This window comes from Puntigrus tetrazona, chromosome 17 (genome assembly GCF_018831695.1).
Source record: "Puntigrus tetrazona isolate hp1 chromosome 17, ASM1883169v1, whole genome shotgun sequence".
Lineage (NCBI taxonomy): Eukaryota > Metazoa > Chordata > Actinopteri > Cypriniformes > Cyprinidae > Puntigrus > Puntigrus tetrazona.
The window spans coordinates 5,113,068-5,139,625 of record NC_056715.1 but is presented as its reverse complement, the minus strand read 5'-3'; the positions used below and the strand labels follow the sequence as shown (position 1 = coordinate 5,139,625).

Here is a 26,558-nt window from a genome sequence, read left to right as displayed (position 1 = left end):
AAAGGATTTTCTCTTCGAATTAGCCCACTTTCAGCCATGTTGTCATAAGTGCTCTATTTGCTTTAAACAGGATCCCAGACAGAATGATTTAATACGCTGGGCATTAGGATGGATAATGCATATTACTGTAGTGTTGATTTTATTAATGTTTCAGCTTAACTGTGTGCATGAGAATAATGGAGTAAGACAGGATTTGATGTATCTCTTGTAAAAGATGTTGTAAAGGATAGCGATAAAACGACTGAATAGGACACGTAAGATGCGTTTGAAGCAATTTTCAAAATAGACTTGCTATTTCAATACTAGTAGTTCTCTCAAAAATGATTCTATGGTTTCATTTCTTTGAAAAAAAAAGTCTTTGAAAAATAACTGGAATACTATTTTCAATGTCATAAAATTAAATTAAGACTTAAGCTTATAAATGACAAAAAAGCTCCATAAAAGTATCAAAAGTCAAATTAATCTTTTCTGTCAAGAACAGGCTAAAAGAGTTTTTTTTTTTCACTCAAATAATATAAAAAGAACATTGGTTATGTATGATTCGTGAACAAATTATTCTTTAGACTTTTTTTATTTCAATGGAACGTTTAGTCCAGTTTACAAAACCGATCTTGAATCATCTTGCTGGCTCAGTGATACGGTTTCAGTAGTTAACATCCCACTGGAGGTGAAAATTATCAGTGAAATATGGTTTAAATATCCATTTGTTTGTTTGTCAGACAAACCATTTTATGGGTTTATAGGTCTTGGTCTTATCCCATGAGTCACACAGACTACTTTTATAATATTCGCATGATATTTTATGCCACTCCAGTCAACATTTATTGAAAGAAAGAGTCATACAGGTTTGGAACAACATGAATGTGCGTAAATTATGACAGGATTTTTATTTTCATGTGAGCTATCCATTTAATGCAATTTAACGACTTAAAACACCGCCTAATGTGATTTAGAGATTAATCACCGCCGAATGCGAAAATTCATATTTAGTGCAGCGAATGCAGACAGCTGGTCTCGATAAGTATTTACGCTCCTGTTTTTAAGTGGTAAAAGACTGAATCTATGTAAGACACGTATGTGGCCAATTCCAGGGATTGCTATCTGTCACCATGCATCTGCTGTGCACAGCATCTTGCATCGCTTGCTGTGTTGTTACTGGGAGGACATGTCGAGAAACAAACAAATTACTTCAACGTTGTGATGTACCTCACGGAAACAACATGATTTTTGTGGATTTAATTAAGCCGCCGCACTGGGACCCTCGTAATTGTCCACAATGGGAACAACTAATGGATATTTTTGCATATTAATTGCTTTCTCATGAATGAAGTGCAGAGTTAGCCGAGGCTTAGCAGTTTTGGAATGCAGCTTCCAATTATCACGTAAGCGAACAGAATTTAGCTTCCGTCGAAATGGTAAAAGTTTAAACAAAAATGCATATGCTGACTTTCACTGTGTTTCACCGTTTAGACAGCTAAGGTGCAGCGCATGTAGCATAAAGTAAAAGCTGTACACTTTCTTCTGCGTGAGAGCTGGCAAACAGTTCAGGGGTTAACCGCACAATCCACTGAGACAGAAAAAATACTGTCAGCAACGGGAGTTGCTGCACTACCACAATAAAGACTAATATTTCTCCAGAGTTGTGTTTAGAATCCAATTATATGGAGGTTGGAGGCGGCCGACAGACGGCTGTGGTGCAGAGGACTGATACGTTTCAGAAGGTGCTGACGAGCCACGTGGGACCAGGATATTACGCGTGGGCAGACGCCGCTATCCCTAAGAGACGGCGGCCTTGATTTATTGAAATGCGCAGCAGCCGTAGTTAAAAGGGCCAAAGCTATGGGAGCCGTATCAAGGCGCTCCTTGGGTAGATGATGCGAGTCCAATCTCCTGGCCACGGTAGTGTATTGAAATGTGAATCGAGTTTCACTTTACTCCAATTTATTTCCTCTTGAGGCTTGATACCAAATAAAAGTAACAAACAAGGGACGCTACTGGGAACTGACGAGTTTGCATAACAATATAGCAACGGCATTTAGGAATCATCTCAACAAAGATTCTCCTCTTTATTCCACCAATCACAGAAGTGATTTGGTCAGAAACGTTTTGAAGCAGTTTTGTAGCACTTTTGTAGCACTTCTCAGATGTGCGAAATGTTCGCAATACATTAATACAATGACGTTTATTAAAAAAATAATCTCTTAAAAACTGAATGAAAAAATGAATGAAACATAATCGAAAATTATGTTTTATGTTTTTATTGAAATGGATGAAAATAAATACCCATACCATTTTCATTTAAAAAAAAAATTCATAATTACTTAATTAATAAATTAATTATATATATATATATATATATATATATATATATATATATATATATATATATATATATTTTTTTTTTTTTTTTTTTTATATATATATTTTTTATAATTTGTAGTAATAGTTTTTTTAAATAAATTAATGAAACAGATATGTAGCAACACAGTTTTCATTTTGATACATCTGATAAAAATTCACCTGATAAATAATAATAATAATTATTATTATTAGTAGTATTAATATGCACAATTTAAACAAATAGTTTATTTTATTTTGAATACATATAAAAAAAAAAAATTGTTATCTATTTTATACTTTCTTTTATTTATTTTCTCCTTTACTCTCTAAAGCATGTTTTATACATGAAAAGTGCTATAAAAATATATATATATTTTTTAAAGTCTTCTCATGAGGACAGATTCCTCATATTCTGATATTAGGGTAATGAAATCAGACTTGTACACGCTGACTGAACTCCATGTTCCTTCTTTTTCCTCTATCATCCAGACATTACCACACGCACCTCTCTATCTCCCAAGACCATTTCCATCCCCTCTTCAAATTAAACAGGCACAGCGTTATAAAAGACGCCACTTTAGATTTAAATCTATAATTGAAACAAACCGCGTATTGCTTTCTAATTTTAGCGAGGACACAAAGAGGAGTGCTCAGGGAGATAGTTTGTCATAAGGTCCCATGCGACCTTGCCCTCCTCAGCCAGAAAGTGATTAAAGATAAGGCCCAGGACTGTTCCCGTGTAAACAGGAAGATGAGCGGCGGCTGTTTGAATGCTTCAGCGTAAGCTCGTGACGATTATAGTTTGCCGTGCAGAACAAAAAAAAACAGTCAAGAGTACAAAACAAAATGAAGTGTTCTGGAGTGAGTCCTTGCTGCTGGCCATTTTTAGTGCAAAGAGGGAGTGAGAGCTTAGAAAGCCAATAGCCAGGTGAGATACAAAGACAGAAAAGAAGAGAAGAAAAGATGTACTTCAGTGAAGCAGACTTTTACACATTCGTTCAGCCGCAAGAAGAAATCTTTAAAATATTCTGAATGTTAAAGTAATGTTTGAACAATACCTTCGAATGTACTTGAACACAAAAAATTGTAGGTCACAAAAAGTTGCAGGCAAGGCAAAAAACATTTTGCCACACCTGCCAGTTTTTTCCCCCCAAAATATTAAGTTTACAGTATGTATACTATTTCAAAATGTCATGTATAATTCGGTGTAATTTTCACTCAAATTGCTAGGAAAATTATACAAATAGCTGCAAAGTATATCTTACACCAGTTTTTTTTTTCATTATATAGAGTTGATTTTACATTTTACATCTATTCATATCAAAGTAAGCATTTTATTATTTATTTATATTATTTAAAGGTATAAAAATAGACAAATATCATCTTATAAATATGTTATTCTTAAATTTGATAAATAATATGAATAATAATATTGAATCATATGAATCAATTCATATGAAAATATTTTTGATATTTTTATGTAAGATTTATATAAGACATTTAAATAAGATTACTGGAGTATGAAATGATGATGAATATATAAATGATTTTATATATTCATATCAAAGTAATAGCACTGAAATATTTATCTGATTACATAAGTTATTATTTTTTAAGGAATGAAAAATAAATATCTTGAATATAAATCTTGAAAATGCACATAATAATAATAATAATAGTATAATAATAATATATTATATAAACATAATAGACGAATGAACAGTTATTTATTTATTTCATATGAAAATATTGTGTACATTTTTATATAAGATTTATATAAGATGATTGTTGTAGGATATGAATATATAAATATATAAATGATGTTACATTTCATATATTCACGTCATGGTCATTTTCATTTATCTGATCATATCTGGTCGTATCGTAGTCATATCAAAGTGCTTTCAAATTAATACACTGTTGAAATATTATATTCTTTCAGTAGAAGATCCCTTGTTTTTTTCCCCCTCTGTGCTAAGCCTTCAGTGTCCTTTCATCCTATAGCTATGTCTCTGTTATCACTCAGTTCTTTTTCTTGGAGAAAACACGATGTGCGATAAGATGTCAAATGGCTGTCATCAGAGAGGTGGAACTCTCTGAATCATTCTGAAACTGATCTTCTCCCTTCTTATTGATTCAGTTTGTAATACAAGCTGTTCACTCCTTGTACTGCCAAAGTGGAGATAGACACGATAGCATCAAGGCCAGAGAAACCCACAGGAGGGATGAAAGGAGATGATTATCTGAGGACCAGAGTCAGCAAACTTTTGTTTTAATGTCTGCTTTTGTCTGTCTCCTTTTTTTGAAGTTACATGCAATCATTTGGGGTTGAGATGACTAAAGTGGCTGACTAGATCTTTTCTTTTATCTTAATTGCGTAATAAGTGAAACCGTTATCTTAATAACTGCTGATCACTTCTTGAAGAGGCTTGATATACAGGCATAGCTGGAGCACCTTGAAGTGCGTTTCAGATCTATTTGTCATGATAAAGGGGATGGAGAAATCCAAGTTGTCTTGGATAAAAAGTGCTGTAAAAAGTCACCTTAAACTATTAAACTGCTAGTAAACAGTGCATTGATCGTATATTTAAATCATATATTTACCGATTTAGCTATCTGTGTTTTGAACATATTTTAAATGTTTTTTGTTTTTTTGTTTTTTGAAAGAAAGTATTGCATATTTTTATAATATTTAATAGCATTGCAATTTAAAATAATGGTTTAATATATTTTAAAATGTCTCCAGTATCATGCGATCCTTCAGAAATCATTCTAATATGCTGATTTGAAAAAAAAAACTTTTTATGATTCTCACTATTGAACATAGTTGTGCTGCTTAATATTTTTGATGAAGGGTAAGTCCAAAAGAACAGAATTTATTTACATAATAGATGTCTTTACTCTCATTTTTAACCAATTAAAAATCAAATAATGCCCCCTTGCTAAATACTTTTTTTTTTCAGTCTGTCATTTAATCAAATAAATTCTACATTATACATTTTTTGACTAAATATTAGCGAAGTACTTTTAAATCAACGATAATGAATTTTATTTAAAATATAAATGATTACCTAAGAAGTACTTACCCTTTTGACACAGGTCTTCTTCAGATAGTTTCATTTAAACCCATTCTTCCACATAAAATGTTTTGTTTCTCTAGACATGTTTGTTTGCAAACCCTTTTAGAGCATTTAAGTCGAGCTACAATGACAGACGTTTACAGTATATCCGGTGTAGGTGCAAAACTCCTCACCTCCTACGAGCAAATCGAGGGTGTGATTTGGAAAGAATATACACTGCCACACAAGCTATTTCTGCTCTACCCCACTGCTGTAAATTATTTAATTGCAAAGTTCATTTAATTAGACCTGTTTGGTTAGCTGAATCATACTGTCTCATCCATTCAATTAGCCACCAAAGTGCTAGCTGTACGCTCTGAACATGAGAGCTGTGATCACACTGTATTTATATCAGTATGACTGAAACCAAACAATTAGACTTTTTTTTGCAAAGTTTCATTAGCTTTGTTCTTACACATTACGAAATTAGTTAAAAAATTAATTCAGTATGACATCATTAGTTCTGTTCCCGTTGATTATGACATCATTAATTATTTCCCCACTGATTGTTAGACTAGAATGTCTGATAATGGTATCATAATTAGTTTTTTTCTGCTGATTATGACATATTAATTACCTCTGCTCCCAGTGATTTCAGATCAATTCTGTTCCTACTAATTATGACATCAGAATGTTTTTTTTTCTCAAGTTAGGTATTTTCACACAAATGATTACATTATAATTATTATGTTTTTCCTCTGACTGCGACATCATAAATAGCCATTTTTCTACATCAGAATGCATTTTTACTTCAGAATACTTTTGTTTTCACTGATTCTGAAACCACAGTTTGTTCTGATTCCCAGTGATTTTGACATAATCAATCCTTTTCCCATCAGAATTAGTTATTCCCCCACTGATTATGGCACCACAATTAATCCAGTTCCACGAAAGGTTTTTTTACCACATTTTACTTCGGAGCACTTTTGTTTCCACTGATCATGACACAACAGTTCGCTCGGGTTCCCTGTGATTCCCGCGAAATCTCGGCATCAAACGTGTTGACCGCACCGACGTCTTCAATCAAAAAGAGGCATAAAAACATGACAGGAGGAACTTCCTAAATCTCGAAGATTATTCCTGCATCAGCGCTTTCCTTGGTGCTGTATAATCGATTAGGACTGAGGGGCTCCTGTGAAATGAATGATCTGGCTTCTGTTCGGAGCGTAAATCACACACTTGCTCCTATATCTAGAGGATTTACATGCACAGACTTTTGGCAGAGGATGCGCTGATCCTGTTCTATGTGAATTTCGACTTCACTTTTGCAGATACGGCCTCCTTAAATGAAAAGAAAACGTTTACATTTTTCAGAATTGAACTATTTGGTAATAGTTTTAAACTGTTGCGTGAAGATAAAGAGAAATTGGGCTTCGCTTGACTTGATAATAGGCTTTCGGTGTTAATGTATTTAAGACTGTTCTTGTGTTCGCACCGTGCTTCTTTCAGTGTTATTAATGAAATGTCCTGTATTGTTCACAAGCTGCTCTCTGACCTCAATTAAATCACCCTGCGAGACAAGCCAAATGAACGAAATGAATCAATAGAAATAGGTAATTTGGGGGGGTCTACGGGTCAGCGGCGCTGCATTTGTGAAGCTTTTCATCAAGCACCGAGACTATTAAGCTTTTACACCCCAGAAATGTTTGTACTTACAAGAAATGCTTCGTATTAAGTCGCTGATTTAAGCGAGACTGTCGGCACAGTAATTTGAGGTGACGAAAAGTGCAACGAATTAGGCGTGTGACCCCTTTTAGCTCTTAAAGAGTGTCTCCTCGAAGCTTGCTGGTGTCATTTTGCTAAATCGGAGAAAAACGTGGGCATTTTTCATCGAATTCAAAACGAGCGGCTTATATTTACGTGGTCACATCCTTGCTGTATTTTGAGATGAAAATGGCAAGAAAAGCCAATTTTAGTGTCCTTACTGTCAGTGGTGACTACCGAATCCATTTATTCTTCCCAAGCAGCTGAATTTGCTATAAAGCCACATAATGTGATATCAGCCCTTCCTATCAAGTCTTCATCCAACACGTCTGTCAATAGATCCACCTATTTATAGTAAATATGTAGAGCGGCTAAACCACATTTTTTCAAGGACACTTTTTTCATTCTCTTCAATTGAAACATTACATGCACGTGAGCAACAGAGATGTTAACTTTGCTGCAGCGAGCATTTAGACCAACTGTTCTCAGTTCGCGCACTGATAGACAGCTTTTCAAATTATTTCCACATTCATTTATGCTCCGTCTGTCCTTTGACGCAAAGCATTTTTGATATTAGAAGGCTTTGACTAGACCCTGTGTAATCACATCTCCGAAAAAGACCATAGCTTTTTTTTTTTTTTTTTTTTTCATAAACATCCTTAGGGTTTCCGGAATAACCAAATTCAGCTGAACTGAGATGCTGGCCTCTTCTGCTCTGTCGCTCTGTAGTTCCCTCCTGCTTTCTGTACCCAGCAGGACACTGGAACGGCTCACCCAGGCTGTCAGTTATCTTTGAGCAGAGCCATGGTAAATATCCTGCATTGATTAAGCAGATTTGCATAGGCAGAGCGGGCCTGGAGGCAAAGAGCTGAATGCTAACCAACATCCACAATGTCACAGGCCCAAAATACCATCTCGCCCTGCAGCTGCAAGGGTATTCTGCCATAAGAAGGCAAAGAATGTAATCAGACTGCTGGCTTTGTGTAGGAAGTGGACTGGAAGTTGCCAGACCATGCCAGGTTTGCCAGAACCATTCTTTTATGCTGCTGTATATCAGCGATTCTTTAATTACAAGAACATTTCTGTCTTTTTAAGCGGCACGTTTTAGTTGCATTTACTTTTTAAGGATTTGTTCTTTCATTTTTTTTATGAATGTTGAAATTTTCAATCTAGAACATAACTGTTTTGGACCAGTATTTAGTGTTCATATACTGCTATAGAATTTATGTGTTGAATTAGGTTTCATTTATTCAGTTAAATTTCAGTTCAAGCTTTCACAAATTCTTTTGTCATTATTATTTTGTCATTCTATTTAGCTTTAATACACTGTATATGTGTTTTAGTAGTAGTAGTACTTCAAATTAAACCTGACAACACATCATAATTTTTGTTGAAGTATAAGATTTTTATACAGTGTTTATATCTAAATTATTTCAGTTAATGTTACTATATTTTACCTGGCAATAGCATCCCTCTTTTGACCATTTTTAAATGTACAATTATATTATATTATGTTATATTACATTAGATTAAGAAACTGTATAACTGTATAAAAATAGATTTAATATTTTATATTGCTAGAGTAGAGGTTTAGATTGCGATTTGAGAATTCAGACACAGTTGCAATAATTTTACTCCCACCGGTGTCTTTCTCAATTTTGCAGTCTGATTTCGAGCCACTTACTGTGTGAACAGCTATTTCACATCACTTTAGTCTAAATGGAATTGTGACTATCTTTTTTCATTCTTGCAGACTAGTCAGCTTTTGATCAAGTCCGGTCTTTGGTAACAGTCACGATGAGTTTATCTCCGAAGGGCTGCTGTCCACAACAATCAAAGGATCAGGACCGCAGAGCTTTAAGCTCTCTTTCTAAACCTGGTTGGAGAAAGGCAGGGAAAATGTATATATACAGTGACAGCTATATATATATATATATATATATATATATATATATATATATATACATTAGTGTCTAAAATGCTGTGAAAACTAGTGTAAATGCCTCTGTTTCACATCTGTTTATCATAATTTAACAACATAGTCGCAATTTGATTTTACATCTAACTGTATGCATTTTCAAATTTCAATAATTTTTGTGTCTTTTTAAGATTTTAACACAGAGATCTTGTCATTTGCCCTGACTTTTTTTTTGCACAATGCTCTTTTAGCTCATACTGTAGCTGCAGTCAGTCCGCTCTGATTTCTGTGAATGCACAGACTATTATTGAAGCTCAAGGGTGAAAATACAAGCCTGTCCATAATGACCTTTACCTTGTCAAGGTAGAATAATCAGATTTCACTCTTTGCCTCGGCAGGCCAGCAGACAGCTCACTAAAACTCAATACACAGCAGAGCTGCTCATTTTCACCAGGCCAGACGAATAACGGGTCCAAAGGGCCCTGTCATCTAAAGCTATGTAGTCCTCATCCTGTACAGCTATGTAGTCAGCTATTATTCAATATGAAGTGCAAGCAAGCCATAGACTTTAGTCAGAGCAGACACCATATTTAATCTAACATGAGTAGAAGTGAGGCTTTAAGAATGTCCATCCAATATGTCGTACTGTTATATGCGGAGGTTGAATGTTCAGTCGATAAACCTGAAATGCCTTTCCACGGGTTTTCAGTGTACATAAAACTTCAGAAAATATGCTTCATGAAAACGCAGGTGTACTAAAAAGTACAAAACAGTGTCCCATAAACTTATGTCCCACTCATTCTCATTTTCCTTTCCTTTGTTTACTAATTCAGTAGTTTCAAATGGTTTGTTTTCAGGATCCAGAATAATATATGCTGCAAAATTAAACAATCAAATTATTCATATTCTAATACTAAAAATTAATTATTTCCCACAATATGCGAAATAGTCACTTTTGGTTTCTATAAGTCTTTTTAAAAATATTTTAAATATTTTTTTTAGTTGGCTATAATAATCCTAATTCTTAGAAGCTAATAATTCAATGCACAAAAAAAGTTTGTCATTGTCACCTGTATTTAATGCAGTCTGGGTAATATTGTCTTTTACCTTTTTTATGATGATTTTGAGTCATTTCAAATAGTTATTATAAATTGATAAGAACCAATTTAGTTCAGTTGCCAAAGTTGGTCACATTTTGCTGCTAATTATTTAGTGGCAACAGACTTCACGTAAACATTATTGAATGATGTAAAAAAACAATAAATCAATAAACAGATAATGCTCCTTTTTTTTTTATTCGCACAAAATACATTGTTCTTTAAATAATGTGTAATTTCCTTAAGACTGAAAATAAATTGAACGGATTTAACCGGATTTGCTTATCTGTCGGACACCATGAAGCATTACACTCTCGGCTTTGAGAAGAGTGAAGAAACAAGCTAATCTTCCAGGAGTTCAATATTAAGTTCCCGTCACTGTCAGACTGGGCGTGAGAGAGGGAGGGAAAAAGATTAAACTCTTCGGCACAGATGAACGTTAAAGGCTTATATGCCACCGAAACACATTCTCACATTGTTAATATGTGGATTAGGCCATTTTCTCCTTCCCAACAGAAGTATCAATATACGAGTATAAAATGGCATAACGCCGCAGCTCTCCAATGCATTCTCAGCCTGCGTCAACGCTGAGCTCGAGTCATTGTGAAGAAGCGTTATTCTGAGATATTCAGTGCCTCTAACTGAATCCAGGATCTGTACCTGCGCATTAGTCTGCGTGTATTCGCAGACATACATATTCAAGGCTGCCATTGTGTCCGTAACGTTTTCATACCGAATATCAACCGCGGGTTCTGTTCGGAGCGGTTTATGAGATTAAATGCTGTCATTCAAGGGAGAAACCTGAAATAATTTCACATTTTCTCCGCAATCAGTCAATTACGTTTCTCATTGCTTTCTGCATCTGTGATATCCTCCTCCTCTTTCAGTCACGAAGATGAGTTGTTTGCCACACTAAATATAAATTCAATGAATAATTTTATATTCACATAGAGCGATATTCCACACCCCGCCAGTGTGAAGCGCCACCTCTGCCCAGCCTGATGCGCATTCGAATGGATTTTTGCACCATTTTCATACCAAAACTGAGAGAAGGAAAAAAAAGAAGTTCCTTTTTTTTCCCCCCCAGCACGGTCCAGCTAGATTATAAAGGGAAAACATTTTATTATTCCATCAAACCCAATCATATTTATGACCCTGCACTTTCACGTTGCTCCCTGTGTTATTTAAAATTTCATAAACCTGGTCTACGACAGTACTTATTTTGCCCCACATTCTAATCTGCTCCTAATAAAGACATGCCAAGCAGAGGGTGTGAAAAACGAGCTCACCGCGGCGGTTGGCATGAGTAAGGGAGAGCGTTGGGGATAAATCAGAGCGGGAGACGTTGGAGACACACAGATAATCTCAGAGTGCTGCTGTGTGTTTGGTTCTCTGCTCTCAGCGGCGGTGATATACAGTGATGGGAAATCCATGCAGACTCTCAAAAGGGCGAGATGGAGGTGACTCGTATAAATGTTTGACGTGAGCAGTTTTTCAAAATAAAAGTTTGGGATTAACACCCGAGATGAGCTCAGCAAACTCATTCACTGTCTGTCACCGGTGAATTAATGTTTATTGACGGGGAAATAATGACACTGACTCACGAGCAGGCTTACGTGAAATCTGTTCCTGCAGAGCTCCTCGGAAACTTCTGTCAATTATAAAATTCCCCACATCTCATACTCATTGCATATTCATTTATTAAATATCGTGGCTAATTTGATTATGCTTTCAGCTGCTAATAAGAGCGTGGCACTCTTGGCTCCATTCAGAGGGAATAGTTTTCCCAAAAATCTAAATCCTGGTGTTTTTCCACTTTCATCTTTTTCTAATTCTATGTATTATTTATTGACTTACTTATTTTGCTTAATTGTTTCAATATTTATATCAATATTCTTGAAAAATAACTTACTTATTTTACTTGTTTCAATATTTATATATTTTGGTCCATATGGAAAGTGATAAATGATATTCTTAACGTTAACCTTAACGGTAACTCTTATAAAAGTGTATATATATATATATACACACACATACCCATTTCCATAAAACATTGAAAACGTGTGTGTGTGTGTGTGTGTTTATTTATTTATTGTTAATTTGCTTATTTTGTGTCTTCGTAATGTTTGACCAGTAAAATATTGTTACAAAACTTTTGTACTTTTTATTTATTGATTTCTCAAATTTGTCAGAAAGGATCCTGTCTTTTTTCCTTTTAAAAGCCTTCTTGGGCATTTTTGGTCATGCACACAACATATTTTTACATCACATTACATCAGTGCAGTAAAAATACAACACATTGCAGAGACTACTTTTCTTATAGGGAGGTTCTTTTACATTACAGTGGTGCAATCTAATGCATTCAAGTCTCTTTTTTTGTTTTTTCTATTGTCCTGTTTGTGTGTTTCACCGTATTACAGACCACGGATGACATGGTCTCTTCGGCCGAATGTTCCAGTGACGACGAGGACTTTGCTGAGTGCGAAGGACATGCAGGTGGGCTAGGTCAGTTGAATTTTGCTTGCCTCTATGTGGTGGCCTTTCATTTGCAACTGAGGATCAGATCCTCAAAGCATCGCCTCCCCCCCATGGATAGAAAAAGTGTAACTTCCTTTCCAATCCAAGCCATGTACACCGATATAGAGACATGAATATAGCAGGATATTTTAAGCAGTAATCTAAACAAATCAGAAATAGGCATGGATTTCTAATGCTTAGTCTATTCAGTAGCCTGGAATCAGAACTAATGTCAAATCATTCCCCTCAAACTTGTATTATGAGCTACACTTGGCCATGGGGTTTTCCGAAGTGGTTAACATGGTCACACTGATTACTAATTTTGTCCCCAGTGCCTATTATAAGAGCATACGTACAAAATTAGTACAGAAAAGTGACATGTTCTCTGCATTGATGCTTCAAAATGTATCATACTGAGGTTTCTTTGCCATGTGATAGTGGACTGCATTTTGGCACATGATACATTTTGAGATTTCTCTTGAACTTTGCTTTCAGCCTTATAGTAGAGTGATATCTATGAGATTAATTGCTGTTGAAGCAGTCTTTTCAATTCCTTTCTGTTTCCTCATTTCAAGAGGCTTGATTTAAGTTAACTTGTTGTAATAGAGAACAGATATCATCGAATTTCTGTGTACCAATTTTTGTTTTGTGTCGTTATGCTTATTTTTAACGATATCATTTTGCCTCAGTGTGAACAAGTTGTTCTGCTAATATTTTCCAACCCAAATATGAAAAATACAATTCAGTGATTAGATTGATAGTGAGAAAGAGAAAGATTTGAGAGAAGTTGGGTATTGGCTTAAAACAAAAAAAAAAAAAAACGTAATTGTAGCTTTGAGAAAATAGTCTGTCATGTCTTTTGTGAAATATGCTAATTTTTTGATTGCAGTTATAGATAATTGAAAATGTATTCCTTTGCAAATCATGATTCCAGACAGAGAGGTCACATGAATCTCATTAGAATTTGAGTAAAACCCTGGCACTTACAATAATTGGGTGTTTCTTTAACTTTGGGCACTTTTATATCCAAGGGGTTGATTTTTATTAAAATGAACAGATTTCAACTTTTTTTCTGTGACATGAAGGTCACATTAAAATGTATTTTCCAAGTCTTGGAAAGTTTTTTTTTTTATCATACTTTCAGCATTTATTTTGATGCTTTTATAATAGATAATACTTTTTTTTACATTTATTGAAATAAATATAATCGTTTTTTCATTTTTAAATATTAATATCATTTTTTATATATTAATCTGCAATTATATTTTTACAAATATTTTTACACAAGTTTTTATTTGTGCTATGAAATACATTACATTATTTGAAATAACAGAGTAAAAAATTTGGTTACAAAATTGCTGCAAGTAAACTAGTAAATTTAAGTCCAGAAAGCCAGATGTGCCCCTAGTTGAACAAACACCAAATTATACATTTTCGAAAAAAGCTAACCAACGCATAACAAGAACAACAATGCGCCATCAGACGATTTCCAGAGGCCAAAACCATTTCATGGCCTGTTAGTTTTATCTATTGGCCTGTGATAAGCACGCTGTCTTTCATCACAGAAATGCGCAACACGTTTATTGTGCTCCACTGGATGAAAACGTATATGTCTTAGTTTTCATGCAGACACGACAGGCTCTGTTCTGACCCTCTGCAGTTCTCATAAACGTCAATGCCAATTTCTCCCAAATGACATTCATCAGTTTAGCGGTTTGAGAACAATATCCATCTTTCTGGAATCTTTATGTACTCATAAAGAAAGCTATTGACAGGGTCCCAATCATCCAGTCACGTTTACACAGAAATTCATGCCATTCTAACCTCTACATCAGTTGATGTGAAGCTGCATGAGACATTACCGCTGCAGGGGTGCGTCCTCATATTCGGCGTGTGTTCTGTACCGCATGCGTTGGGGTGCTTCCCCTTGATTTGTCCTCTTAATTTTCATGAGCTTGTTCGTGGTCGATGTTATTATGGTCCTCATCTACTTCCCAGCTTTCCAAAAGCAACATTCCTGTCATCTCGCCTCATCTTGTTCCGCATGATATTTTGGTGTCGAAATCGATTTTTTCCTCCATTTTTCTCAAGCATCTGTACCATCTGGGCTTGACCTTGAACATTGCCATTTTGATTAACAAAGCGAATAACGGGCAACAAAATCTTTTCTTGCCATCCAAAGAGTCTTTAGAGCTCAAGCATTGATGTAATCTTCTTAAGAAAGTTGTGTTTTAAGAATGACCAGCATCCTTGAACGTCCTGCCCTCTCTTCCTCCCCGACTGAGCCGGTCTGCATATGAAGTCTTTTTTGAATGCAGATGGCATAGAAAGAGTTTTATTGCCACAAACCGTGCGCTTCTCAATGTCACGCTTTCTCAAGCAGTCATTTGTGGCATGTAATATGGTAGCTGCTAGTCAGAGCCATTTTCCAGACTATTCTCTCATTATTCAGTGCATGGCACCATTTTTTGATCTCCATGCATATCCTCACCATCAGACTAACCTGAGTGCTGTACTGTATGTATGAGCCAGTTTCAACAAAGCATCATACCTCAAGCTTATGGTTGCAAAGATCTCCGCTGCATTTCCTGTACCAAATCGTGTTCCTGTCTATCAACTTTGTCTGTCTTGATGTGTTGTCACGTGATTCTGTTCTCTGTTTGTAAAAATTGTTGGGTTTTCCCCTTTATCCCCTATCTGGAATTCCATAGGAGGGCTTCTGCTGATTAACGATACGCTTCTAAATCTTTCCGTAGAGCAGTTCTGCTGTATTACTCTCAAATTATTTCTCTGCACACAGATCTCATTATTTTAAAGTTCATGCTTGCGCGCAAACCAAAAAAAGTTATATTTCTATTATGTGAAGTTGCGGGTGTATTTTTAGAAAGTTGTAAGTAAACTCCACGCATTTTGTTTATTCTGAAACACTAAATGCGGCTTATTTTGCAGAGTTTAAACGATCCGTTGGTACAGTATTTCCTTTTGAACAAGACAAAAGGTGAAATAAATTAGAAATTTAGGGCAAGAAGCCTCCAGAGACTCAATTATCTGTTTTGACAGAAGCATCTCTCACTCTTATAGTTTATGGTAAAGTTTGTATTTTGCAGGAATGGGTCAGTGCGATGTATTAATATTAAAGTTGCATTATGGATTTGCGCTAGCATGTAGCGTAATACTAATCAGTTCTAAAGGGCAAAGTTCTGCATCTTTCCAAATGTGATTTGTTCAAGCTAATCGCCGTCTTATATTGAGGCTTTTGATGAAATAATTACATATAATTAATCAAGAATTAATGAGCTCCAGTTTTGCTGTGCAGTGATAGCAATTTGTTTTTGTCTGCAAAAAAAAAAAGCTCCATTATATTTTTTATGTCATTAAAACAACAGCTTGACTCAAAGCAGATAAAGATGAATGAAGAATGAGATGGGTCATTCCTGTAAAGCAGTACCTTTTGAGATCTGAAACATTTGTAATTAAAAAAAATAAAATAATAATTTCTAGAAGGTCTTGGCAGACTTTTAGAATTATGGGCGAGCTCTACAAATTAGAGAAAATGAAGAGGAGGAATGGAGAGTTACTCCTTACAGCTTGAGGGCTTTATCTTTTTCAACTTTTTTAATAATCTTTCATGTTTTAAAGTGAGACTAAAACCACAATCAGTATAGAATTAATGTCACTACACTTTGTTAGTTAAAGGGATACTACGGGAGAGAAGGGTTGAAGAAAGAACCAGAATCTTTTTTTTATAAATTGTTCTTTTTAAAAACAAATAAATTAATAAAGTGAATTGTGACATTGCTATGACTGACACTGGCTGATTCCTAAAAAAAAAAAAAAAAAAAAATATATATATATATATATATATATATATATATATATATATATATATATATATATAGTTTATTATTGTATCCATTATATTTTAAACATGCACAGCCTCAGTTTTGGGTCAGTATTTAATTTATTTTATCTTATTCTTTAAAGAAATTAATACAGCAAATATGACAGTGAAGACATTTTTTAATGTTAAAAAAATTGTAAATGCTGTTCTTCTGAACTTTTTTTATGTATTACAGTTTCCACAAAAAATATTAAATATTAAGCTATTTTCAACATTATGTTCATTAACTGCGTAGTAAGAATGACCCGAGAAACCTTCTGTCATTCTTTGCTCACCTTCATGCTGATTAAAACCAGTATTAAACGCAAAATTACAAATATTGTCCTTAAAAGAGGTCTGCGCTATATACTCCAAGACTTCTGAAGCCATATAATAACTTTTAAACTTGTAATAAATAGATCGGAATGAGGCAAAACTAAATACGGCTCCTATGCAGTCTATATGAAATATGCTGTGTCTTTGAATTGCATTTGTAGGACTCATTTCTCTTCCTTATATGAACACCAGATGGCATTATATGCTGCACTCGTGATTTCAGGTTCACACAATACTAAGAAATTCCCAAAAGATGCATATGCAATGCGCCGGATTTGAGCTATTCACCTGATTCAAGCAGATACCTACTTTTTAAGAATAAGTGTAGCTTGTTTTGTCATGCTGATTAGACAGAGGTGAGCGTCTTTTTAGGCTCAAAAGCAATTAGATGCTGTTGGAATGCAGGAAATGAATAAAAAAATGGTAGAACAAAGGAAAGAATGGTGCAGATTAGAGAGCCAGTATTGCTTGGCCCCATCCTGAGCCAAGAGAGAGGGAGCTGCTTTTATCACAGGCCTGCAGGTGGCCGTTCAACATTGGAGCTCCTGTTTAATTACCTATCCATAGTGCAACCAGAGATAAGAACACACTAGACACCCGACATTGAGATACACCTCTTGTGTTAGAAGAGTTTTGAATAGTCTCACTTTGCAAATAATACTCAACGTGTTACAGTGTTTGCATTCCAATAGGGTGCCTTACCGCACAGATGTGCACTCTTGTCAGGTGCCGTCAGTCAATCAATTGCAAAGATGTACGTTATTAACAGAATGTGCGTGTTGTAATTAGTTGAAACAAGTCAGTCTGACGGTGGGCTAAAAACAGCCCGTTCACACCAAGAAAGACAATAAAACCGTTGTGAATTTAAAAGTATAGCGTCCACACTTCTGCGCTAACCATAACAGCACAGTGGAATATTGTTAAAATAACTGTCAAAACTTTTTTTCCCAGATAATGTATGATAAAAAACGTTGAGAGCCAATCGGAGAGCTTTTAAGAACTTGAGCAGTTAAAGCAGAAGATGGCATAAGTGCAGTGAGTGCTTATATTAAATAGAGTTAGTGAGGCTAGGAAATATTATTATCATTGTAGATATCATTCTTGGTATGAACAAGTCTTTACTCTTGTTTACTTTTGTATGTGGATGTCACGATTTCTCAGCATTCACTGCACCGGTATACAGTGTCGGATAAAATATATATTTAATATATTGCAAGTAATCAGTAGGTCACATTTTTTGAAGCATTGTTCCAATCTATCAATCAAAATAAAAAAAGTAAAATTGACCATATTACCATATTTATAAAGGAGCGTTATGTAGTGCTTTCATCACTGATTTCCCCGCAATACTAGCCATTTTGTGGTTTCATTATTTCTGAGAGGAATATATGTGTTATTTAGAAAGGAAAGTATAGATTTTAGATGATTAGATTATGTTCTAATTTAACATTTCACAAGTTAATACTGTTCGCCCCCTAAAGTTTTCAGAGAGTTTATTTCCATTTTCTATAGAAGTCAGCTATCTTGAACCCTCTTGTGGAATTCCTCAATCAATACTCTGCTGCTTTTGAACCAAAGTCTGTGGGTACCATCCATGATTATGAAATTAAATGACTTTACCGGTAGAAAAAACCAAGGAATCCGCTCTGTATTTTCCACTATGTGCCACAAAAGAAAAGAGACAAACATCTGTGACCTACAGGCCCTGGTTAAAAGGCTTCTTTGACCTCGCTTTAACCTTTGATGTCTGATTTGACCCCCAGCTTGCTGTGTTGTTCGTCTACTCTCCCTAAATGCAACTTACTTTACGCATGCGTCAACATCTTGCAGTAAAAAAAACTTAACCCATTTTCAGCCAATTTTCCTCTCTCTTTGACATACATCCAGACTGCACGCCTGTTACATGTTTAAGACTAACAATGACAGATATATTTGTCTTTGGGTCACATGACAGAGGAAGCAGTTGTCTGTTAAACTGTCCCTCTCGATTGTGTCTGTTTTATAGTTTGTGCATCTGGTTGTAGTGTGTGAAAATTAGAATTGCTTTGTTCTTTCGTCTCTGGGAATTTTGTCTTTTTAGTTTACACACTCAAATCAATTTCATTTTTTGTTGGTTACCATTTTTTGACTAGCTGAATTTTTGGGTTCAAAATTAGTGGTGAAATTTTAACTAGATGTGAATATCAAATCACAATTATCATTAATTTGATAACGTGTTTTGATTTTTGGTCTTTTTTAGATTTGGAACTAATTCAGTGACAATTCCATGTGCTTTACAGTGAAGGCATTTCCAAATCACGATCGAGAACAAAATTGCACTGCCTCAAATGCAAAAACAACCCAATTTGATTAAAAAAGGAAAAAAGGAAGTAACCACAAAGGCACATGATGGTCAATGAAAAGGTTCCAGATCTTGATACATTTCTTGTTTTTTCAAATTTTGAGAGTTGATCTTGATGAACAATTGACTTTTTAAGAATGTTTCCAAACTGCATGGCGAAGAAGTTGCAGTTTAGGGTTTGTCAGATTGTCAGTGTTAGAGTTTTGTTCTTTTTCGTAGATGGGCATGTATATGCTCATTGTTTGTATATCCCCATCCCTTCCTTACAGCCAAAAACGTTAATGCTGCCCGACCGCTTCGTACTGCCTATACATGGACATGGCAACTGACTTACACAATCACCCCCATCATTATCATCTCCTATGTAGTATGTTCATAGGTCCAATTCCCTTGTCACAACCCCTCCCCCTTCCTCCCCCCCTCTAGCTATGGTAAAATATGTACAGTCATCCATTCACTCAAACCTAAAGATTAAAACCAATCTAAGCAAAAAGTTTAATTACTAGAATGTAGATATTTATTTAACAAAAAAAAATGCTATATAAATCAAAGGCTCAAATATGTACAGTTTTTGTAAGAAAACTGGATTATATATCAAAGTAACAACAAAAGAGAATAATGGTGAAGTTTATTTTTCATGTTATGTGGTGTGGATGTATGTGTTGTTGCCTCCCTGTACTCTCTCATGTGGGAAACAAAAATATATATCTAACCAGAAACACGATGACAGTCATTTTGTTTTCACAAAGAAAAAACCTGTCCAAGAACATTCTTACACAACTTTCTTTTGTACGTTTTTTTTTCTTCATGCCAAAATCATGCGGGCAATTTGTTGATGTAAGTTGACAAAAAATTATGATATGCTTATGTGTTTATGTTTATAATATATATATGCCGTTTATGCTTGTTTAAATACTTTAAATACTTAATATAATGAGATCAAGAAGTTCTGATCTCGATTTGCTAAATTTTACTGTCGATGTTTATATTGCCTGTTTGTCAGTACTGTATTGTGTGCTATGACTAGTTATTGAGAACTTACGGTATTGGCTTTATATTACTTTCGTTGTTATTAAAGTCTGCCTCTTTAAGTTCTTTTGATTTTGAATTTTATTTTGATGCAAGTCTTACTACCAACCTGATGGCAGTTTTATCTTTCATTTGCAATGACAGTCTAAATACCTAGCAGGTGAAAAGCAGAAACAAACCTTCAATGTACATGAAATGTAACTTTTTGTTTTTATTGCATGGCAGATAGGCCAAAATCTTTTTTCTTCTAGCATTAGAATCACTCCTTCCTTTCTGAATAGTTATAAGTTAGTAGTGACCGTCTTACCGCTACTGTATTTTGTTCGTTTTATTCCTCATTACATAGATTGAGTTATTACTTATTATGTATTAGATGCAGTGATTGCTTATTACTTAAATTAAAGCCTTTGGAAAGCAACCATATTCTATAGATAATTGCAGAAATCATTCAGCTGTCATTGCATTATGGAGGCAGTAGCTGCCATTAGGAAGTCATTCAAAAGGCAAGAGTCAGTGAGCTGCTGGGGAGCCACATCTTCCTGTTGACTTTGTTTCACTTCTTATAAAACAGATGAAACCTTCATAAGGTGAGACTTCACCTCGTAGCTTATATAAGGATTTTCTTAAATGTACTGTATGTTATTTCTTCTGACATTTATTTTTAAGTCAAGAGACTTCACGGCAATAGGAAATTATGCTTTCGTATAATTTCTTATACTTTTTAAATTATTTGCATTAAGAAAGTATAAGAGTATACGTGTTATACTTTTTAAATTATGCAAAATACTATTTTAAAACGATTATGCTATTATATTATTCAAAATGCATTTACAGCATTTATCAATCTTGATGCTCATTTGTATATTATCACTAGTTCACGTTGAAACGCATGAACTATTTGTAACAACCGTTTCAAATGGTTAATTATTAATATTGTTAGCTAGCGCAGTGATAATAAATCGATGCATCACAATTCGCGGATCAAAAGATTTTCCGAATGCATTGCGAAGAAGAGCACTTATGTGCTTTATGATGTGTAAATACAGACCACTGTGAACACCCTTGTAACTTGTTACTTTTCCGAACATTATGAATGATTATTTTAGGTTTGAGTGTGTGTAAGCAAGCAGACTGAAATTTAAATCGCAGTGCGTTCATAAAATCTCAGAATCGATGCAGCATGCATGCATCAATTTATTTTCCGAACCTATTGTCGGCTCATTTATTCACGTGCAACTTCAAATAGCTTGCAAACCAGCTCACCCACAAAGACCTGTCAAGTCCTTTTGATGCCAACTTTACATTTACGTTCGATATTGTTTTGCTTTTTGTCTTTTGTTTTTGTTTAGTTTTGTTTGGGGGTTTTGTTTTGTACGTTCTGCCTTGTCTCCGTTAGTGTTTCTTTAACCAGTTTTCGAGACTAACTTGCCTCGTGTCTGTGTTCAATTGTAGGAGGCGAATTAGTTTTCCCAGTACTTGTAAAGGATCCCTTAGAGCTCCCCTCTGTAGCCACTCGTACACCCTCCATCCCCTTTCCCCCAACCCTCCGCCCCCACCTCACCATTATTGAGACCACCAAAGAGTCCCTGTCCATGGCCACTGAGGCGGGGGTACCTTGCTTGTCGGACCGAGGCAGCGATGATTGTGATGATGATGATGATGATGGCTTGATGATATCTGGGTATGGCTCTGGGGAAGCATACGACTCTAACCTGCCCCCTACTGATGATGAAGATTTTTACACCACCTTCTCCTTGGTAACAGATAAGACCTTGTCTTCGTCGACCTTTGAAGGTGGCTACAAAGCTCACGCGCCTAAATGGGGATCCAAGGACTTTAGACCTAACAAAGTCTCCGATTCTGGTAGGACTACTACCACGTCTTTTTCCCCCAAGCTGAGCCGCTCCACAACCACGTCCACGCCACCCAAACTGCCCGCGGGCAAAATGAATCACAGGGAGCTAAAGCCCCAGCCCGACATAGTCTTGCTTCCATTGCCCACTTCCTATGAGGTAGACAACACAAAGCTGAAGAGCCCATTAATAACCTCCCCCATGTTCCGTAATGTACCCACAGCAATCCCCACGGAGCCGGGCATCAGGCGGGTTCCGGGGGCCTCCGAGGTGGTCCGTGAATCTAGCAGCACCACCGGAATGGTCGTCGGGATAGTTGCCGCTGCCGCTTTGTGCATCCTAATTCTGCTGTACGCCATGTATAAGTACAGAAACAGGGACGAGGGATCCTACCAAGTGGACGAGACCAGGAATTACATAACCAACTCGGCGCAGAGCAATGGAGCAGTCATGAAGGACAAGCAGCAGAACGCGAAAAGCGGCAACAAGAAACAGAAAAACAAGGACAAGGAGTACTACGTGTGAGAACGTCGCCCGTCGCTTTGACCGAACTTTGAGCTGTTGGGTGCTGCGCCGAGAGAGGGCGACAGGAGCCGAACCCCGGCGCCGCGCCAAGAAGGCGAACTCTGACGCGAACTGTACCATAAAGCACACTTACAACCGTAAGCATACCGCGAAGGTAAAATAGCAAACATTAGTGACCTTATTCCTCTATCTGGTCGGAGACGTTATCAGTGTAGAATATTCCACAGCTACATCATAATCCTAAGTGACTTTTAGAGGTATGTGAACCTTGGCGTAAATCTCGTTTTTCTTTTCTTTTGTAACTCTGTAAAAAAAAAAAGGAAAAAAAAGAGGAGAGCGTTTCAAGCATGTAAGAGAGACATAGTGCTGACGTCCGTAACGAAACTGGGACCCAAAAAAATGTTGTTCATGCGAAAAAAAGGACTCCTGCCAACAAAATAAACAAATGAATAAATATATATATAAATATATATATAAATTCTATATATGAGAAATTTGTATTGTTTATATACATTACATGTGGTGTCTTATAATTTTTTGCTCTCTGCAAAAAGAAGAAAAACACGATGTAATAAACGAAGACCGGTCACCGAGGCTCTGACAGCACAGCACTGTTATGATTTCCAGCCGAAACTGATCATTCTAATTGTACAACCAACTGTAATATTGCAAATGTGTGAGTTTCCAGAAAGACAGTGACGTTTCCTTGTCTCAGTAAAGCGACTGATTGTAGTGCATGCCATGCCATCCTTCGCTTCGATCACGTCCGCCCACCGGGCCGATCCGATCATCAGATAGACCTCTCGTCCCTCAAAGCGACTCGACAAGGGAACGGGCCACAGATTGGAACTTTTTCAACCGTATGTATGTTGGTCCATTTGCTCTCGTCTCTTTTTTATACAGCTGTCTGGTGCAGACTGGCGCAGTGCTATGATACTGTTAAAGGATGTCTATACGAAAATAAATCTAATGTGAAAAGTGTGAAAAAAAAAAATCCTATCTGTTGTCACAGTCGACTGTGTCGAACAAGAAATTTGTTTACATATTTTATTACATGATAGCGGTTGTACTTTGTAGGTAGATTATGTACATACGAACCTAAGTTGTATTTTTTTTAGTAATTCTATTGTACAGAGAGATCATTTGATTGATTTATTCAGTGTGTTTCATGCCGAAAAATCCGACACTGTCGACTCATGTGAAGGACGAAAAATATATATATATATATATATATATATATATATATATATATATATATACAATACACGTTTTTGTAAGGACAAGCAGAGAATATTGTTAGATTAGAGGTCTAATCTTTCTCGCAGATGTTTCTAAGTCTAAGCATGGATATTTGACTACTTGAAGCTGTCGATGAAATACAAGACGCACTTATTAATTGTACCAAGGTTTCCTTGTTATCAGTTGTTTTATTTATAGAAGAATCAAAGAAATATGTAATAAAGACAGACTAATATGGATATGGACATGCAGCTCAGATAATTTACGCCGTGTGTTTCTTACCTTAATGTCTTAATACAAGTGGCCTGGACTGCAAGTAAGCCCTGTCGAATTGACACAATCTTTTGCCATTTTTGTTTTTATTCATGTATGGTTTTGCCATTTTTTCACGTTTGTTGATCACTGTACCGTATATATGATGTCAAGATGTGCCCATGTTATTTTTTTAATCTTCATTTTCTGTTCAGCCTCACGTGTGCTTTTATTATTTTCATTTACGACATCATAGTCACGTAGCTTCGCTTCAGACAATACTTGGCGATGATCAATAATAAAGCGTTCCATGAAGGTTGATCATACATGGGTTGTCTTAATGTGCTCATATCTAAATTCTCCAGCACGTGCGGCGATACATTTTATTCCGTCGTTCTTCACGCTGAGCAGCACACTTTAATTTCCTGTTCTGTTAGGACCTTATTAATGTGTTCAAGAGACTTGGGTCTGAAATATGCCTTTCGTAGCGCGCTTAGAATGGATTAAATGCCTCACTCTGTTTTGAGCGCAGGAAAGGTGAGGTCGACGTTTATTATACAGAAGAAGGATGACTGCATTTCAGCAGCCAATCAGAGAGCAACAATGAATCAATATCATCAGGATTTTCTCGGGTGATGCAGATTTATATAAAACACTGTAACCATAATGACCTGTTAACAGCATAAGAGCAGAGATCTTGAGCACAAAATATCTCTTTTAGTTACCAAGGCAACACAAAGGTACAAATCAGAAGCTGTGACTTCTGCTGGGATTTAATTGTTTCATTAGACATGGTAATTAAAGTACGCCTGACTATACCTATAACTGACTATATCTACTATGCTGTTGTTTGAGAATGAGTGAAATGTTTGAAATCCTGATTGGGAACAAAAGCATCAACTTCTGTTTGCATGCAACGTAAAAACTGACAGATTGATCATATGAAAATGATCGTGCGTCATGCAAAAATCATGCACGTCTACAAATAGTGAGAAGGTAAGGATTGGTGACTAGTTTATAGAGGATGTAGACTAATCGTTGAAACACACATGAATGTTTCATTCGGTTTCATCAGATGTTTTCAGTTTTGTTAGATCCCCTCACGCTGACAGCTATTAGGAGCAACAAAGTGACCAGAAGTTCTTCATTTTCAATAGCAATTTCCTGGGTTACCTTGAAGAGATTTGAGTGTGTAACTGCGAAAACAGCTAAGAAGCTAAGCAGCAACAGCCCCAGTGGTCATTTTTAACTAATTCGTTGTAAAACAAAAAAATACATTTTATTGTTTACACTCAGTACATCTCATTTGTGTGTTTTTTTTTATGCTTTGACTACTTAGTGCATATATACAGGTCATCACTGAAATCATCCAGCAACACCTAACTACTGTGACTTCTAGGAATAAAGCCACTTTGAACGAGCATTTTTTTTCTTCCCAGGTGCTGACTGTAAGTCCATATGTATAAAAGAGCTGTTAGATCACATCCACCCATTCCTAAGATTTCCAGGTTGTGAAAGGAGCAGTGAAAGAGATTTGCAAGATGCTGCAAGAACCAATCTTTTTCTTCTTTTTTTTTTTTAATAACCGATGAGTGAATTTACTAAGTGCCACTTTTTTGTGCACTGTGGTGTTTTAGCCGTCTTTTGTTTTTCACTAACCACCCACAATCCAAACTAACCAGGTGCAAAATGTGCTGAACTAGTGCTGTGTTAAATTTTCATTTTCATTCATTTTGGAAATCAGGCTCACACAATTCTGTGATTCTCCACCGCAATTAATGCATGCTTTTGTGACTATGTTTGCATCGTTACCTAATTTGAATAATTTAGTTTAATTTTCCTAGTGAATTCCTCCCTGAGGTTTTGCTTGCATTTACTTTTTTTTTTGAACGAACTGCCCTACAAAATGACTAATTCCTCAGAAGGGAGTGGAAAACATTGTACTTGAAAATCATTTGCTGCGTACCCAAAATGGAGAGATGCTAGCGGACTATATTTAAAACGCAAAAAATAAAGTGCTCGGTGGAATTAAGATTTACTTAAAAACACAATTACAATTCCAAATGTCTTGCAAGAATGGCAATTATTTTGACCAGTCCAAAAGTTTTGACCAATTATATTACCTTTGCCCAGGTATATCTGATACTCTCTTTAGCTTCAAGCCTCATTCTTACAGACAAGAGCACAGAAGTTGCTCTAAATAAAAGAGGAGCGTGAAATGTACGATTTCGTAATGAACATCTTATTACATGGGTGGCTGGATTATTGAACCACACTGACTGAGGAAAACCGTTTTCTGGGTAAAGAGAAAGTTAATTAAAATTCTACAAAGGCTTAAAATTCAATAATCCCTCCTCAACTTCCAGATAAGTTCTGTTGATTGGGACCATTCATCAAAACAGACCTTT

General features: G+C 35.8%; 1 protein-coding gene across 33 annotated transcripts in view; it reads left to right on the top strand.

The window, feature by feature from the left end:
- The window catches only part of nrxn3a (neurexin 3a), a 277,248-nt gene that overhangs the window by 211,492 nt on the left and 39,198 nt on the right, over positions 1-26,558 (top strand). For 10 of the 33 annotated variants that reach the window (XM_043262585.1, XM_043262582.1, XM_043262574.1 and 7 more), the window contains 2 exons: positions 12,599-12,683; positions 21,734-24,137. In XM_043262585.1, coding sequence (XP_043118520.1) covers positions 12,599-12,683; positions 21,734-22,659 — 1,011 coding nt within the window. In that variant the 3' untranslated portion in view covers positions 22,660-24,137. Of the gene's footprint in view, positions 1-12,598; positions 12,684-19,521; positions 19,778-21,733; positions 24,138-26,558 lie in introns of those variants that run through there. The other 23 variants (XM_043262606.1, XM_043262605.1, XM_043262593.1 and 20 more) reach the window with 8 other exon arrangements.